The sequence below is a fragment of the Canis lupus genome, chromosome 20 (genome assembly GCF_003254725.2).
Source record: "Canis lupus dingo isolate Sandy chromosome 20, ASM325472v2, whole genome shotgun sequence".
NCBI classification, from domain to species: Eukaryota; Metazoa; Chordata; class Mammalia; order Carnivora; family Canidae; genus Canis; species Canis lupus.
The window spans coordinates 28,790,464-28,805,731 of NC_064262.1; the positions used below are offsets into that span (position 1 = coordinate 28,790,464).

At 39.3% G+C, this 15,268-nt stretch overlaps 1 protein-coding gene and 1 long non-coding RNA gene across 12 annotated transcripts in view; one reads left to right on the forward strand and one right to left on the reverse strand.

Moving 5' to 3' along the window:
* Window positions 1-15,268, forward strand: part of CADPS (calcium dependent secretion activator) — a 460,562-nt gene that overhangs the window by 350,977 nt on the left and 94,317 nt on the right. For 5 of the 9 annotated variants that reach the window (XM_035703542.2, XM_025456449.3, XM_035703534.2 and 2 more), the window contains 3 exons: window positions 7,132-7,238; window positions 13,692-13,848; window positions 14,650-14,791. In XM_035703542.2, the coding sequence (XP_035559435.1) occupies window positions 7,132-7,238; window positions 13,692-13,848; window positions 14,650-14,791 (406 nt within the window). Of the gene's footprint in view, window positions 1-7,131; window positions 7,239-12,484; window positions 12,506-13,691; window positions 13,849-14,649; window positions 14,792-15,268 lie in introns of all 9 variants that reach the window. The other 4 variants (XM_049097818.1, XM_035703531.2, XM_049097817.1 and 1 more) reach the window with 1 other exon arrangement.
* Window positions 1,355-11,283, reverse strand: LOC112666009 (uncharacterized). 3 transcript variants are annotated; one of them, XR_007404144.1, is made up of 3 exons: window positions 10,993-11,283; window positions 7,558-7,715; window positions 1,355-1,917 (listed from the first exon to the last, which is right to left on the reverse strand). It is a non-coding gene; the product is annotated as an uncharacterized LOC112666009 (long non-coding RNA). The 3 variants fall into 3 exon arrangements; XR_003140660.3 differs by having other exon boundaries at window positions 1,355-2,009; XR_003140659.2 differs by lacking the exon at window positions 10,993-11,283 and adding an exon at window positions 8,620-8,704 and having other exon boundaries at window positions 1,355-2,009.

A 15,268-nucleotide genomic window follows, 5' to 3' on the forward strand; every position in this document is an offset into this window, starting at 1 on the left:
AGGGGATCTTTGCACCATATAGCTGGGAATGCATGGATACAGGATAAAGAATTTTAGTGTGTTTTGATCTCTCCAACTGCTGACAGGCTTCTTTAATGTGACTGGGAGTCATGATAAGGGGGTTGGGAGAAACATGGGTAGAGAAGGCACCAGGCTTTTATCCTAGCAAACAATCCTAGAGGAAAAATAATTTTCCTTTCCAGGCAGTAGTGTAATATTCCAGAGTAGGGCCTCATTGGCCCAGCTTGGGTCACATGTTAATCCCTGAGCCAATCATATTTCCCCTGATGGCACAGGGTGCTGTGGTTGGCCTGGCTTGCCTCATATGACTGCCCTTGTACTTGTAGGAGTTATTGCTTGATATTCCCATCAGAACCATTTGGAGCAGAGAGGCAATTCTCCTGAGGAAGTTTACTGTACCTGCATGAATAACAGATGTCCACCCTGTATCCATCCAAAATTTAGTTCATTTTTCTTAGGTGCAATAGTTCAGTCTTAAGGGCAAAGCATGATTTGGGATACAAAGATACCAAATTGGAGAAGAAACATACTATAATGATATTATTTCTTTCTTGTTGATACAATGTAATTTAAATAAAAAGTATCTTAAATTATCTTAAATCATTTTCAATTGCATCAAGATACCCAAAGTTGTTCTCTGGTTTGGAAGTTTAAGTTATATATTTGTTAAGTAATGAGCAGCATTTAGTAACAGATAAAGTTACTATATAGTTTATATGCCTATTGCAACCACAGAATATTTGCTTTTCCATGAAAGTACTGCATTGGGTAGAATCCACTGAGGATTTCCTTCCACCAATATTTGAGGACCTGCTGGGCCAGGCACTGCTTTAGGCCCTAGAAATGCAAAATGCATTGGGCATTGGGAGAGACTGACATTGAATATAATTTGCTATTTTTAAGGGCCTTTAAGGGTGTTCAAGTAGAGATATCAACAGAGGAGGTGGACCTTTGTTAAAAAGGCACTCTCTTGTTATGGCATATGAAGGTATAACTCTTGTTATAAAGGGATCTCATAAAGGTGTATAAGTAGGAGCATGACAGGCTCAGATGTGTGCTTTACAAGGTCACTCGTATGCCTGCTGCAGAGACAATGAACTTCAGAGGAGGAAAGGGACCAAAAGTGGCTGGCAGTCTTCAGCAACAGTTGAGGTGGAGATGATGAGATGGATTGCATGTCTACCCCCTCAGCAAGAATGTGGGCACATGACCTAAAACAGTGAAAGAGAAAATCAAGAGACATTTTGGAGATAGAATAGATAGGCCATGCCACCCATGTCCTTATAGGGAAGAGACAAAGATAGGTACCATGAAAAGAGTAGAGAAAACAATCCATGATTCATCCACATCTTTATTACCATATACTTTGTGCTGTGCTAGAGATGAAATTTTCTGAAAGGCAGTGATGAAGATGCAAGGCGTCAAGTGTATATAAAGGATAACTTCACTGAAGAAGGCATGCTGAGTTGTAACCTTGCACTACATGTGTGGTCCATGGAGCCATCATTTTAGAGAGGCAGTGTACTCTGGAAAGTAGAATGTGGCTATCTGCTTAACTTTCTGTTCCCACCCCAGCTCTTGTCCCCTCCACTCCCAAATTGTAACAAATTGCTGCAGGCTGGTTCTTTCCAGTGAGAGCATAACACTAACACTGGCATCTTCAGCAACACGTCAATAGGTTGGAACTTGGTAGTAAGTGGGCTTTCCATCAACCATATCCATCTCTCATATGATATTTCAGAGACTGGCAATTCACTCGCTGGAAGCAGAGATGGTCAGGTTATTTGAGGGCTAATTGGAGTGTCTCTCGCTCCTGGATGCTTCTCTTCCTTGGCTTAGCTGAGCATGCAGAGGAATTCTCTTTTTGTTTTTCTGCAGTCACATTTAACTCTCTCTCTGGAAGCCAAGCAGATTTAATTGTGTAAACATGAGCAATGGTAATTGGGTAAATGAAGTTGGAAACCAAGGTATGATGTTTTTGTTTTGCTCTGTGAGGAGAAAAAAAGAGGGAGCTTGTTTTTCTATGGTGGCAAACCTCACTGTCAGAATTCTGGACAGGGAGTTGGCAGGAGGGAATCCCTTTACGAATTTTCATCAAGACCCACTCCGCTGAAATATGTATCTGCTGCCTCGGGGGTTATGGATTGGCCCGGGGACACTTCGTTGTTTTGTAAACCACCAGGTCAAGGGTTTCTCTACACTGGTCTAGCTATCTGGGTGAGAATGAGTAAGAAGTTGCCATGAGAATTACATGCTCAGGTAACATGCATTTGCTGAAAGAGCCATGAGAATGCATTACCAGAGATGTACCTAACTTTCAGCACAGCTAGCTGTAGGTGGAAAACCAGCTTTTAACAGAATATTAAAATATGAAGAATTTTTTTTATAAAGGATGAGTAGTTGCCTTCCTCTAAATAATGTTAATTCAACACTGATTTCTCCAAATTCTACTTATTCACAATCTTTTCCAAACAAAAGATTTAAATAAGAGGAGACTGGTAGATAATATTTTTTAGTCCTGCACTCAAAACACTGAGGTAGTCCCACAAGCAAAAGACCTCATCAACTTCTGCTTTCAATCGATAGTTTTACCAGAATATTATATTTGTCCTTAATTCTTGTATTTTTATTAATGTTGCTAGAATTCCATTTCCTATCAGCCTGCAGTAAAATTCATTTTCCCAGTTGAAAATTCAAGCAAACCCAGAAGCAAACTTGGCAATGTAGCATGTCCCCCTCACCATACAGATTGCTTTATAAATGAGGAACTATTAAAAAGGAGCAGGTCTAAGGTTAATGAGACACTCATTAGAGAGAGAGAATTGTAGAAGCTGATAGTGCTCCGTGTCTGTATTGAAGGAGAGGCTATTGTTATAGGATGTTTGCTGTGCTGATATCGTAAACCACATGACAGATGGGTCAAGTGCTGATTACAGTATTCTAACATTTGGAATAGCAAGTAACATATTTGATAAGCTGGCAAGTTTTTATATATGATTCAACCCACAATATAAAAGCCACGAGAATTCCAAATTGAAAATAATTAAATGAGCTGGAAACAATCAGATACCACACATTTTTCCCCAAAATGACAGATTTTGACATGTTGAAATTCCACAAAGGGAGCAAGAATATTCCCTAGCTCACTTGAACTAATAATGGCCCTTCATCTGCTTTTGTAAAGCAATTAATTCCTGCTTTCTCCCAGCATTGGAGACAACAGTGAACGTTTGTAGACACCCTAGGCTTTACAGAGATCTGTCCGGGCATTATTTTATTTGCTCTTAACATCAGCCCCACAAGGTATATAAAAAAAGATATTAATAGTCTCACTTCATAGCTGAGGAATCTGAAGCACAAGGAGCTTAAAAAGAAGGTAAAAAAGGTTATGTAAGAAAGTTAAGTAGCATATTGAGGGTGAGGAGCCAGATCTTCTGGCTATGAATCCATCAAGTCTAATCATTGGGAAGAGGAAGCAGCTATTAACATAGAGGCGTTCTTCATTGAACCAAAGTGTATCTTCTTTCTGTCGATGATGCTGCCACCATCATTCATGTGTATCCATCTGGATAAAGGCATCCAGTGTTTGCATTCAGCCTCTTGAGTGTCTCGGTAGGGCGGTACTGGTGACGCTGGTAAGAGTCCCGTCCCTTGTCACACAATGTCACACCTCTGTAGTATTGCGGTAACTCCAAGAAAGCGGCAGCTCTCGGTTTGTGTCTCATCACTGTTGCTTGTTTGGTTGTTCTTTTCAGAGTTCGTCATCTTACTTGTCACCTTTGTGAAAGTCACCTTGTCTCTTTCCTTTTTTACTGTCTCTCCTCACCTACCCGAGCAGCTCCCCCGTCACCTCCTGGGCCTCCTCCACCCACCCAAAAGCAGACCAGCATGTTTTATCAGAGGCTCAAAGGCATGCCTAGGCCAAAACCAAGTACTGTAAACTTCTACGGTTACTTTATTCAGCAGCTTTCTAGCTTCGTTTGCTTTTCTGTTCATTTTTCTTCTTGAAATTTTGTTTCAGTTTGGAACACTAAGCTGAGGCTCAGGCTCTCAAGTTTGACACTGTAGGTTTTGAGACAGTCGAAAGAGAGCATTTATTTCCAAATGTCCACATTTTTTTGTCCAGCTATGTCTGACATATGCAACATTTTCAAATCTCAATGTCAGCACAAAATAACATTGTTGTTGCATAACATTTTGCATGACTATTTTTTTATATGTTATGAGCTTCAATTCTGTGTATGAAATGTTTACTAAGTATATTGTAGCTTTTGTTCCCCTCTTCTTCAGTGCTCCAGCTAGTATGAGATTGGGTGATAGGAATGTTGCAATCCATTTCAAGACAGCGGAAGTGACAAAAAAAATCAAGTCTAAGCACAAATTTCTCCTTGACCTCTGATGGGGGGGAGGACATGCTAGAGGATTTTGCACAATATTTTCTTTAAAGACAACATTTTAGAAAAGTTGTTTTTAGTATGGTTTTTGCCATTTAGCTAGTCAGTTAGATATGCAAATGAAGAAGAAAATAGTGTCATGTCTCAATAAAGTGGCTTGATCTACAGATAATGGAATTGCAGCTAATTAATAGTAAATGAAAGTCTGCTACATGGGTTAATTGGAAGATCAAGCATCCTAGATTAAAGGGTCTTTAACCTGCTTATTTTAATAGTTTCATGTTAAAGTAAAATTACAAAAGGTTTTATTAAACATACTGTTTGTATATATACATCAGGCATACACATATCTGTGTACATGTGCACACACTTATAGAATGGCTGCGTGCACATATACACTTTATGTGTATCTATCAATATATATTGTAGTCAATCTAAGAGTACTGCATATTAAAACAAATCTTCAGGTGGTCCCAGCTTAAACATCTTGGATTTCTCCAAACATAAATATCATTCACAGCTTTTAAATGCAAGTAAATAAAAATATTGGTGGGAATTACTTCCTGTCTATATCATATGTCATATGCAGTTAGAATTCCCCTAGATTTGGTGAGTATTCCATGCAAAGGACAATGTTCTTTATTCTTAAAGCTAGAGATTTCAAAGATGTGCCCCAAGTGGGATTTCCTGCAGATTTGTATTAATGTGCAGGCTTGTCTGGTTACTAGAAAATGTATGTAAGTGTGTGATGTGTGTATGTGGGTGTATGTGTCGAATGGGTAATAAGCATAGGATGAGGAATTTGCAAATTGATGTGTAAATGTGAATACCAACTAATAAAAAATAGTAGCTTATGCATATTTACTATCAAAATGCAAATACCTCATTCTACACATATTACTCAAACATATATACACAGTATGTTTGTAGAAATGCCTGAAAGTCTCCTGATGAAATTATGATAGCCCATTTATGAAATTATACATAAGCCAGGTGCCCCAAAAGTGCAGAAGTCAATCTTGTCGCTCATTCTCTCTCTACATATTTATTGCTCTGGACCAGGCAATGAGCTATTGACCCTAAACTCTGCATATTTCCTTCCTCTGAGCATTGGACATTCCCTGCCTCATCTGTATATTTATGTTCCCCAGCACTCCCACCTTCATGCCCTAACCATATCCAGCCACATTTCCACCTGTGCATGGTAGAGACAATATAGCGTTCCATTGGCCTGAATCCAGAAAACCCACTTTCACACCAGTCATCAGACCTTGTTGGACTGAAACTTGAAGTACCTTGACAACCCCATCTTACCATTCTTAGCTTCCATTGGCTACAACTCTCTTTGCATAGTGTTTCACTGAATTTGTCTTTCATTATTAAATCCCAAATTACTAATCATCTGACATGTTCATCGCCTGTGTAACAAATGTACAAAGGAACATTATATGGCTCTCTTAAGTTTCTTTTGTAAATTAACAGTCACTCATAACTTTGTTTAAACCCTTCCCACTCCAAAACAACAACACAAACAACAACAAAATCTTCCTGTGAAGTATTGAATAATTTCCTTTAGCTAGAAAAACCCTGAAGCCAAAATACATCTGCTTTAGATGAGGAGATAAAAATACGTTCTGGCACTCTTTTTTGTGCACACATATACCTGCCTGTGGAATCACACTAACGGATCCGTATTGCCATTATACTCTGTGTGTTCCAAAGGACTCTGAGGCTTCAAGGTTTGAAAGTTTCAACATGAAATGGAAGATCTCCTATGAGTGCAGACTGATTAAATTCAAGCGATTTGATTGGCTAGGGAAACCTTTGTATTTTAAATATTACTGCTTACCCTCCTGGAAAAAAATGTTTAATTTTTGGTAACATAATGACCTTAGCAAACCATGATTTCACCTCTACAAAAGACTCAAAATCAACCAGGGTTCTATTTATTCTTGAGTCAGATAAAAACACAAATGCTTTCAACACAATAAAAACAAAGACTTTTTTTTTCAAAGAAATATTTTTGAGTCCATTGTTGCCACCCCCCTGATAAAATTTCAATTGTACCAACAGGTGGCACAAGCTTCCACCAGTTCATCCAGTAATCTACTCCCAACACCCTTTTACTGATTCTATCCCACCTTCTACCTAATGGCCCAGGAATGTCCCTTAACTTTCAATCTCCTCCCTGGACAACTTAAAACAGCCAGACCTTTGATTCTGCTTGTTCAAAATGAACATTCCCATACCTGTTAAACATGCAGACCTGTAATGAAAAACAATGCTATAGTATCAAATATCCAGGGACAAATCCAGGGAACAAATGTCACAGCAATCAAGAGTAAGCTTCCCACTTCAGGTAGCACGAACACGGTCTAGAGAGTGATATAAGATAGTACATTTATGCTGTCTTTAAAGAACGTGTGTACAAAATGTCACTAAATTTGAAATGGGCTGTCATAAACTTAATGTAGCTTAATATGCAAATTTGAAGCTGGAGCACTGCTTTTTCTTAATATGTATTCTAATGACGATGGTGATAATAACAAAATGGCTTTATGGTTTGCTCACTACTAATTATGTGGCACTTAACATTTGCATGAAACTTAAAAAAAAAAATTGGTAACTATTTGACATTTCTTATCCACTAGTTCTAATGGCCACAAACCTAGCCTGAGGCTTTCGCTGAATTTTAACACAAATTCTTGTACCACAGAAAATGTAGGCCGCTTAATCACTCCTGCCAAAAAGCTCGAGGACACAATCCGCCTTGCTGAACTAGTCATTGAGGTTCTCCAACAGAATGAGGAGCACCACGCAGAGGTGAGCAGGCATGGCGGGAAAATAAATGTCTCTTTGGGTGTCCCTTAGCTGGAAAGTGCAGAACTGATCCTACCAGCGACATGAACAAGATGCCTTAACACCCATTTTCTTTTAACTGGCCTTGCAAAGAGAAGGAAAGTGGAAGTGTTGCAAAGAGAAGCCTTGGGAAGGTTGTTAAAAGCAAGCAAAAAGTGGTAGCATGTTCTCCATTTCAGCTTAACTTTTCAGATGTTTCTAGCAACCAGCAAAAGAGGTGAGTATATTTTAAAGATAATTTACTCAAGCAGCATATGGTTATCATCCAGAATACACAAAATACCTTTTGGTCTTCTGTGGTTGTCATTGTTGCTGCCACTGTTGTTTTTATTTCTTTTATTTGGTGTGTGGATCACAGGCCATGTTTTTGAATTTATCTCTGTAACTTACTCTCTGCTTGCACCAAAGTCTTCATCTGTTAATCTCGGATGACCTAGGTTGCTAAACGTAGTAACAGAAGTGAATTATTCTGTGTTGTTCAACCTGTCGATTCGCCAACATACATCTAAATAGATACAGCTTACTTTTTCCTTTTTTTTCTTATGAGCCACTGTCAAAATGATCATTTTGATAATTATTGTAAACTAAGGGATTGCAAGGCTAATCAAATCCCAAACCTATAAGGACCTAAACAACCCAACCCTTCCAAAAAAAGAAAAAAAAAAAAAGATCCTAAGACTCCATTATGGTCAAAATATTTTTATCACTTCTTGTTTCAAAACTAAGATTTAAAATCATTGCTCTTAAAAATAACCTTTCGGAAAATTGCACTAATTTTCACTCTTCCTCTCCATTCCATTCTACAGCAAAAGGGGAAACAAGGCATTCCATAAAAGCAATTTCTCAAGCACTTAAAATGATCATTCCCATGATAAATGAGAATTGACAGTATAGTTAAATAATATATAATACACCATAAATCCAATCGTCCCGACTAATGCCTGATTGCATATTTAAATTTCCTCCCTGTTTTTCTACTGTTCCACTCAATCATGGCTGATCGTGGCAGGGAAAAGAGGTATGTGACTAAACCGAATGAGCCAGCCACCTGCTGTCATAGTCTGTGCATGCCCTTTCAGTACCATGTCTTCTACTGGGACTTTTCCTGGGTGCTCCTGCTTTCTAACACTGACCCAAGGAATGTAACAGCAACCTCCAGTGGACTGCTTGTGAAATGGTGGCCCTCCACGGCAGGGTAAATGTGGGGGTTCTCTTGTGCGTGCATGAAGCAATTGATTGATATACCTACCTAACAACAACTGCAGTTACATCCCGACACGCGCCTCCCACCTGCCTGGATTCTGTCCTTAGCCTGTCTTAGTTTCCTATGTCCGTCTGTACTTACCTTTCTCACAGCAGATGAGTACCCAACCGTCGTAACCAGTAGCTGGCCAGAGTGATACTAATCTTCTTCTACAACTGTCTGTATGTGAATCATATATACAGTATTTATATATAGAGAGAGTGCCAAAGAATCATGATTTCCCTTCAAAACCCTCTGAGGATGGGGTGAAGACCCCTTGAGGTGAGCGTAACTGACTCCTACAGCACCCAGCAGTGCACACCAGGAATGACAAGAGGGGCCAGATCAACACCCTCCAAATATGGAAACTAGGACATACCTCCAGACATAAAATTAAGTTGGGCTAGAATTTTTTTTCAACTGCATCCTGTAGGATGTCCCTTTCAGATGTGGGGGGGGCCTTTGAGGTTTAAGTGACGGTAAGTATGTTCTTTCCGGGTGTCCACCCAAACATCTCCAGAGGCCCTCCCCTGACTTGGATGTTGAGGCTTTTCCCATGATGCTGAACCAAATCTACATGTTTCTGAAGACATGGATATGAAGAAGATATTTTCCTAAGTCACAGCTGGGCTGCTGTGCTTTTAAGTAAAAGAAGAAAAATGACAGGCATGCTTGGTTTGTAACCACGTTATTCTCTGAGGCTGCTACAGGCTAAGAAAGGATGGATATTTTCCCAAATTACTCAAAAGAGGTACCAAAGAGAAGTTGATATTCCAAAGAAGACTTCTATTTTTTTTACTTTTCAACAACAAAGCCCTTTTTTCACTGAGTGCTAATCATCCTCTTAAATTACCCTAATAACCATCATCGTGAAAATATTTTAGTCTTACCCATCCAAAACCCATCCAGGGTAAATAAATAGAGTAGAAATAAATTCAATTTTACTTTCCTTTACTGACTTTGAGAGCTAAAACTGAAAATTTCAGCATACTTTGAATTTGGAGGCTCAATTTGGTTTTTGATAAATGTGCAAGATTATTTCCTGAATTAGTAATTTCACCCAGTCACAAAAATTTCATTAATCAAAAGCCACCTATCTACTGAGCACTGAGGCTACTACCTCAGTGCTTTTGGGAAGGCCAAGGAGACATAAAGTAGTCTTGGGCTTCAAACAATATGGTGCAGAGTGGCCAGGAGCTCGGGTTCTGTGCCAGAGAAGCTTGAGTTTGAATTCCCAGCTTTACCTCCTCATTGCTTTCTGATCTCAACCTGGTTACTTAACCTGTCCCATCCTGTAAGTGGGAGATAACAATAGAATCTACCTCAGATGGTCATTGTTGGGATGGAAGGCCACATTGAGTAAAGCATCGTCTGTTATGCCTGGCATATAGTAAGTTCTCAACAAAGCTTGGCTGCTAAGGAACAAAATATATGAATATGTGATCATGAAAAGGACAAAACCTATGTGAAAAGTACCAAATGGGTGGTACAGACAGAACGTGTTGAAAGAAGACAGGGTTCATTTCAAGATGGAGTGGTCCAGAAAGGTACCACCCTTTGTTCTCAGCATTCACTTACAGATTGCAATCACCTGGAAAGCTCTCAAAAATTACTGATGCCAGGGCCTTACCCCAGCTCAATTAATCAGAATCTCATGGGAGGAGCCGCCTATTAGTAATTTTTAAAAGCTGCTCAGCTGATTTCAAGGTATAGTTAGGTCAAGAGCTCCTGGGCTACAGCTAGAGAAGTAGAATTTGCCCTGGTACATTTAAGATGAGGTTTTGCTGCCCAAAGAATGAAGTACGAAGATTTTTTTTCTACTAACCAGTACTCACTGTATATTTTGAGTGCTTAATAAACTCTCAAAAATCACTAAATCCTAAGCATGGGTCTTGGCTGTAGAGCCGTGCTGTTTGGTGGCACCACACAAATGAAAATGACAAGTAGACTTGCTTCCCCCACCAAAAAAATAATGATCCTTGGTACCATTTTAAATTCCAATACAAAGTAATTAAATGCCCCAAGAGAAAACGTTCTCATCAGCTAGAAATGCATCGCACATATACTCATGCATGATACAGTAACAGTTGTCCTATTTATCTCTAATTTCAGCTTAATTCTGCTCTGAGAGCCTACATTATTCACACACACATGTGCACACACGAATTATGCCTTCATGTATCATCGCTCCACCTTTCCAATCTCTCTCTCTATGTATACGTATGTATATGTATATATGTATTGTGGTATACAAAGGGGTACATATATACATGTAGTTTGTGTACAGAATATACAATGTGTTCAGTGTGGTGGACTGTATTCCTAAAGTATACATCTTTGCCTTTAAATAATGAAACGCTACGGGTAAGTATTTAGAAGCCAAAGTACACCTCCCTATTGTCTTTGGAAAAGATTTCCAAAGACTTTAGATGCCCACAAACCCTGAGTTAACTCATGTACAAAAATAGCATTCACCTGTATGAGCAAGCATTAAATAAATATAGTTGTTGGGTTTGGGTGGGGTTTTTTATTTTGTTTTGTTATAATTTTAAAGCTTGCCTTGCTCAACCCAGTCACACAGATTCTTTTTATCTGATTGAAATTATGATAATGGTTTTTTGGTTGTTATTGTCCTTGCCAGAATCTTTTTCTCCTTCTCAGAGAGTCAGGCTTGATGATGAAGTTCTGGAGGAATGACCTTGGGCGTTCAGAAATAGATTTGGTCTTCATTTCTCCTACAACTTCTATATTTAAATTGTCTTCGTTCTAGAATCCTAAGCTTCTCTGCCAGACTTCTAAAGTGATAATTCACATCACAGTAGTCATTGTTCTTTGTAAGGCTGCCTATCTACATGACTATTAATGCAACAACTATAGACAATTGCTCAATTTTATTAAATTCTAAAGAAGGACTAAGTTCTCTGTAGCTAGTACAAGTGGGTGCTTCTTAGGGCCTCTGGTTTGCAACTTGTAAATAAACCTGGTAATAACCAGGTATAAGGTTGGGCAAAGATATTTTTAATTTCAGACATTTAGGATTGGTTTTTTTGTTCTGTGTTTTGTTTTGTTTTGTTTTCTGTCATCCTAGAGCAAAATCATGTCTGGGAAGGCAACTCAGTCTCCCCAGTAACTGTTTACTTGGACTCACCCTGAAGATGTAAAGTTAATCAAATAACAAAAGAATAAGTACCAGCAACCAACATTTGGTGTGCTTTTGTGAATTTTGCAAATATCCTGCATCAGGATGGATGAGAGTCATCACTCCTATATATAGGGTTGGGGGTGGGAGTGGGACTCCAGTAAGTCCCAATATTTAGAAGGTCTCTGCCTAGAAGACAGGTGGCTGGGAGAGCTCTGGGTGTGAGGTGGAGGATTTCTTCCTCTGCCAGATATAGCCAAATGGTCAGTGGAGCCAGCCCCAAACCCCAGGGCTCTCATGCCAGTGTAGTAAAACTACAATAAAACCTCATCAATTCAGACTTAAATGCTTGTGACAATTCAACTGCAGATGTGGCTCTTATAGTGTTTCTTAAGTAGGACATTTGACATGATCTCAACTTTCTCTGGAAATTCTAAAGCCTTTCTCACAGATTTCATCCCAGGCCCACTGAAGTTAAAGCTTCTATCTCTTTGACTTCATTTTATAGATCAATTTGTCTACAATTATTAGAAGTTTCTCTAAAAAGCTTCTACATTTGTGATATATTTGTGTGGTAATCAGGAAATACCATTTACTTTGGTGCCCAATTACAGACTGCATTTGAAAACAATAAAATGCTACCTCTTTTTAGAAAACCCCATAACTTAGGTTTTTTGCTGACAAATGAACATCCCTCTTCTCTCACTACTCTGAATCAGTGAGGTTTTACTGTAAATTAAAATGGAAAAAGCAGGTGTCTATTTCCAGCCAAGCTGACCTTGCAGAATGGTCCATGACTTGATTTTTTCCATTTAATTTGCAAACCAGCCACATGTTGATAAAGGAGAAGTAAGTAAAATGAAAGATCATGAAAGAAGAGAGGTGGACCCCTGATTCTGCCTCCTAGTGGCTGTTAGAATATCCCCCCAAATAACGAATAAATCACAGAAGAGCTTGGCCATTGAACAAACTCTTTCATTTATGGAATTATTTCCATAATCATCTTTCATGTTTCCAATCGCCTTCCCATCTTTTTTTTTGGTGAATGCTCCGGAAAGTGTTTCCAATGTAAATACTTTACGGCATCGGGTGGGGGGGATGGGGGACACAAAGGGGCTGGCAATTTGTTTTTGTTTCTCTGCTCTCTTTGAAATCAGAAAAAAAAGGGGGGGGGGCCTGTTGACACCGCCACTCATTCTGCATGCTCCCTGCCAGAAATGATTAGTCAACATGCATGCGTGCCTTTGAATGGCATTCACATCTGGCCCAGTCCGATGTGAATGTTGCCCCTGAGACCCTGCACAATGATTTCTAAGGACCCACGTGCATGAAAATGAGTTACTTCACTGATATTTTTTGGTTTTCAATGTACATATGTGTCCAACCCCCAGAAAAGTAAGTCCCAATCTTACTGAGTGTTTTCTAGCTTACACCTGACCTTTCCTACAAACAGAATGCAAAACCAGAGGCTCCCTGCTTAAAGAGATTTTGACTCAAAAGTTTGGTGACATGGTGAGAAATAGGAGTAACATGACCAATGTGTAGAGATATATGAGTTGCTGAGCTTGTATGAGACTATAGACCATTAAGCCCAGATATGTAGATATAAGTGAACCACAATTGCAAATTTTCAAGTTAGACCAGCAGAAAACCCATAAACACAGTGAAGAAACTCCCAAATTCTTATACCTTAGAGCAAGAGCCAGCCAACAACGGTAATAAAGAGCATGACTCAAAACATACTGGATTATTGTAAATTGAACAGAAGTTCCACGTCTGTCATTTCTGCAGCTGCATCCTCGACCAGCAGGTCAGAATCAAGACTTTCTGAGGCAGGCCTGGAACGATGAAAAGCATGGCCTTAGGACACTGAGAGGCCCAATTGTATCAAAAATGCTGTTCTTTTTACAATAAAATTACCAAACCCTGCTGATGCACAGTTAATCTTGACCGGTGAGGGCTTGACTTCACATCTTAGGTCAGAGGGAGAAGCTTATTACCTCTTTGTCTGTTGTTTTTCTGCCACATTTCAAAGGCCTTTGCGTGGTGGTCAGACTTGATGGTGGAGCATGCCGAGACGTTCCTGTCGCTTTTTGCAGTGGATATGGATGCAGCATTAGAGGTGCAGCCTCCAGACACATGGGACAGTTTTCCACTGTTTCAGCTGCTGAATGATTTTCTCCGTACCGACTGTATGTATTATCTTTGACTTAGTGGGCTTTCCTAAGTAGTGTGCAGATAAACAGATCACTAAAATGATTTTGTCCCAGGCAGACTACAGGCTAGTGAAACCTCCTCATAGTTTCCTTGTTGCTTTAAAAAAAAAAACAAACTTATAGCTGATGGCCATTCTCTTTCTTCCAACACACGTCCTGTTGCACCGAAGCCCTCTCTTAACTAAGCAGAAGAACCCACAAGCAGTGTGATAAGCGGTACTCCTGCCTGTGTGTTTTATTTGCTTTTGAACAAGCTAATTAACGTAACCTCTTCACATTTTGAAATTTTTATTGAAAGATGTTTTCTAGATGAAAAACAATTTCTAGCTAAATAACACCCCAAGTGCTTCAGTATCTTACAGCAACACATACCCATAAAATAGGCCTTCCTTCCAAGAAGAGTGATGAAGGAGGGGAGGGGTACAGAATGTTCTTTCTATCTGCTAATGTCATGGGAGGAAGGGGAGTGGGTTTACAAGGAAAACCTAAAAAGGAGTTGTCAATTATTGTTTTTACTGTTTTTTTTAAAGGAGCATTGATTAATTTTCCTTTTTAGAAGAATGAAACAAATGGATGAAATATTTTTGAATTCCACTTTCCTTCCAGACAGATCTAATTGTGAGCTTCAATGCTGTTCATGTACTTTTAGACTCCCCCTTTTTTTACATCCTCCATAAGAAGTATAATTTAATATAGAAGACAGTCCTTTCTATATGTATAGTGGATGCTGATAAAGCAAGTGTGGGTTCTTACCAAGCTTTTGCTTATCTGTTCTAGATAATTTGTGCAATGGAAAATTTCACAAACACCTGCAAGACCTGTTTGCCCCACTTGTGGTTAGATATGTGGATTTGATGGAGTCCTCAATCGCACAATCCATTCACAGGGGCTTTGAGCGGGAGTCATGGGAACCAGTCAAGTAAGGAAACCTTTTTTGATACCATCGGAGTTTGGGTGCAAATGGCTGGCAAGTCATACAGAGATGGAATAACGGTGTCTTACAGTTTTTATTGTTAGCATGGACAGGGAGCAAACACTACCTGTTTCCAACTGTGATGCTCGTACCGTCCTTGTCCAAAGCAGGGGAGGCGGGTGGAGGTTGAGAAATGTTTTATGAAATGAAATCTTTGTTTTATTGCACAAGGTAAACAAGAAATAAGGGATATAAACCTGGCTGTGATGTTTGCACTGTGTATCTTACTCTAGTGGTGATATCCCTAGGAATTAATGTTTCTCACAGCGTGTTCCATAGCGGTCTATGCAAGGGGTCAGCACACTTTTTCTATAAAAGGTCAGATAGTGAATATTAAGGTCTTTCAAGCTGCACCATCTCTATCACAACTACTCAGCTCTACTGTTGTAGTGAAAAATCAAAAACAGACAAAAGGCAAATGAA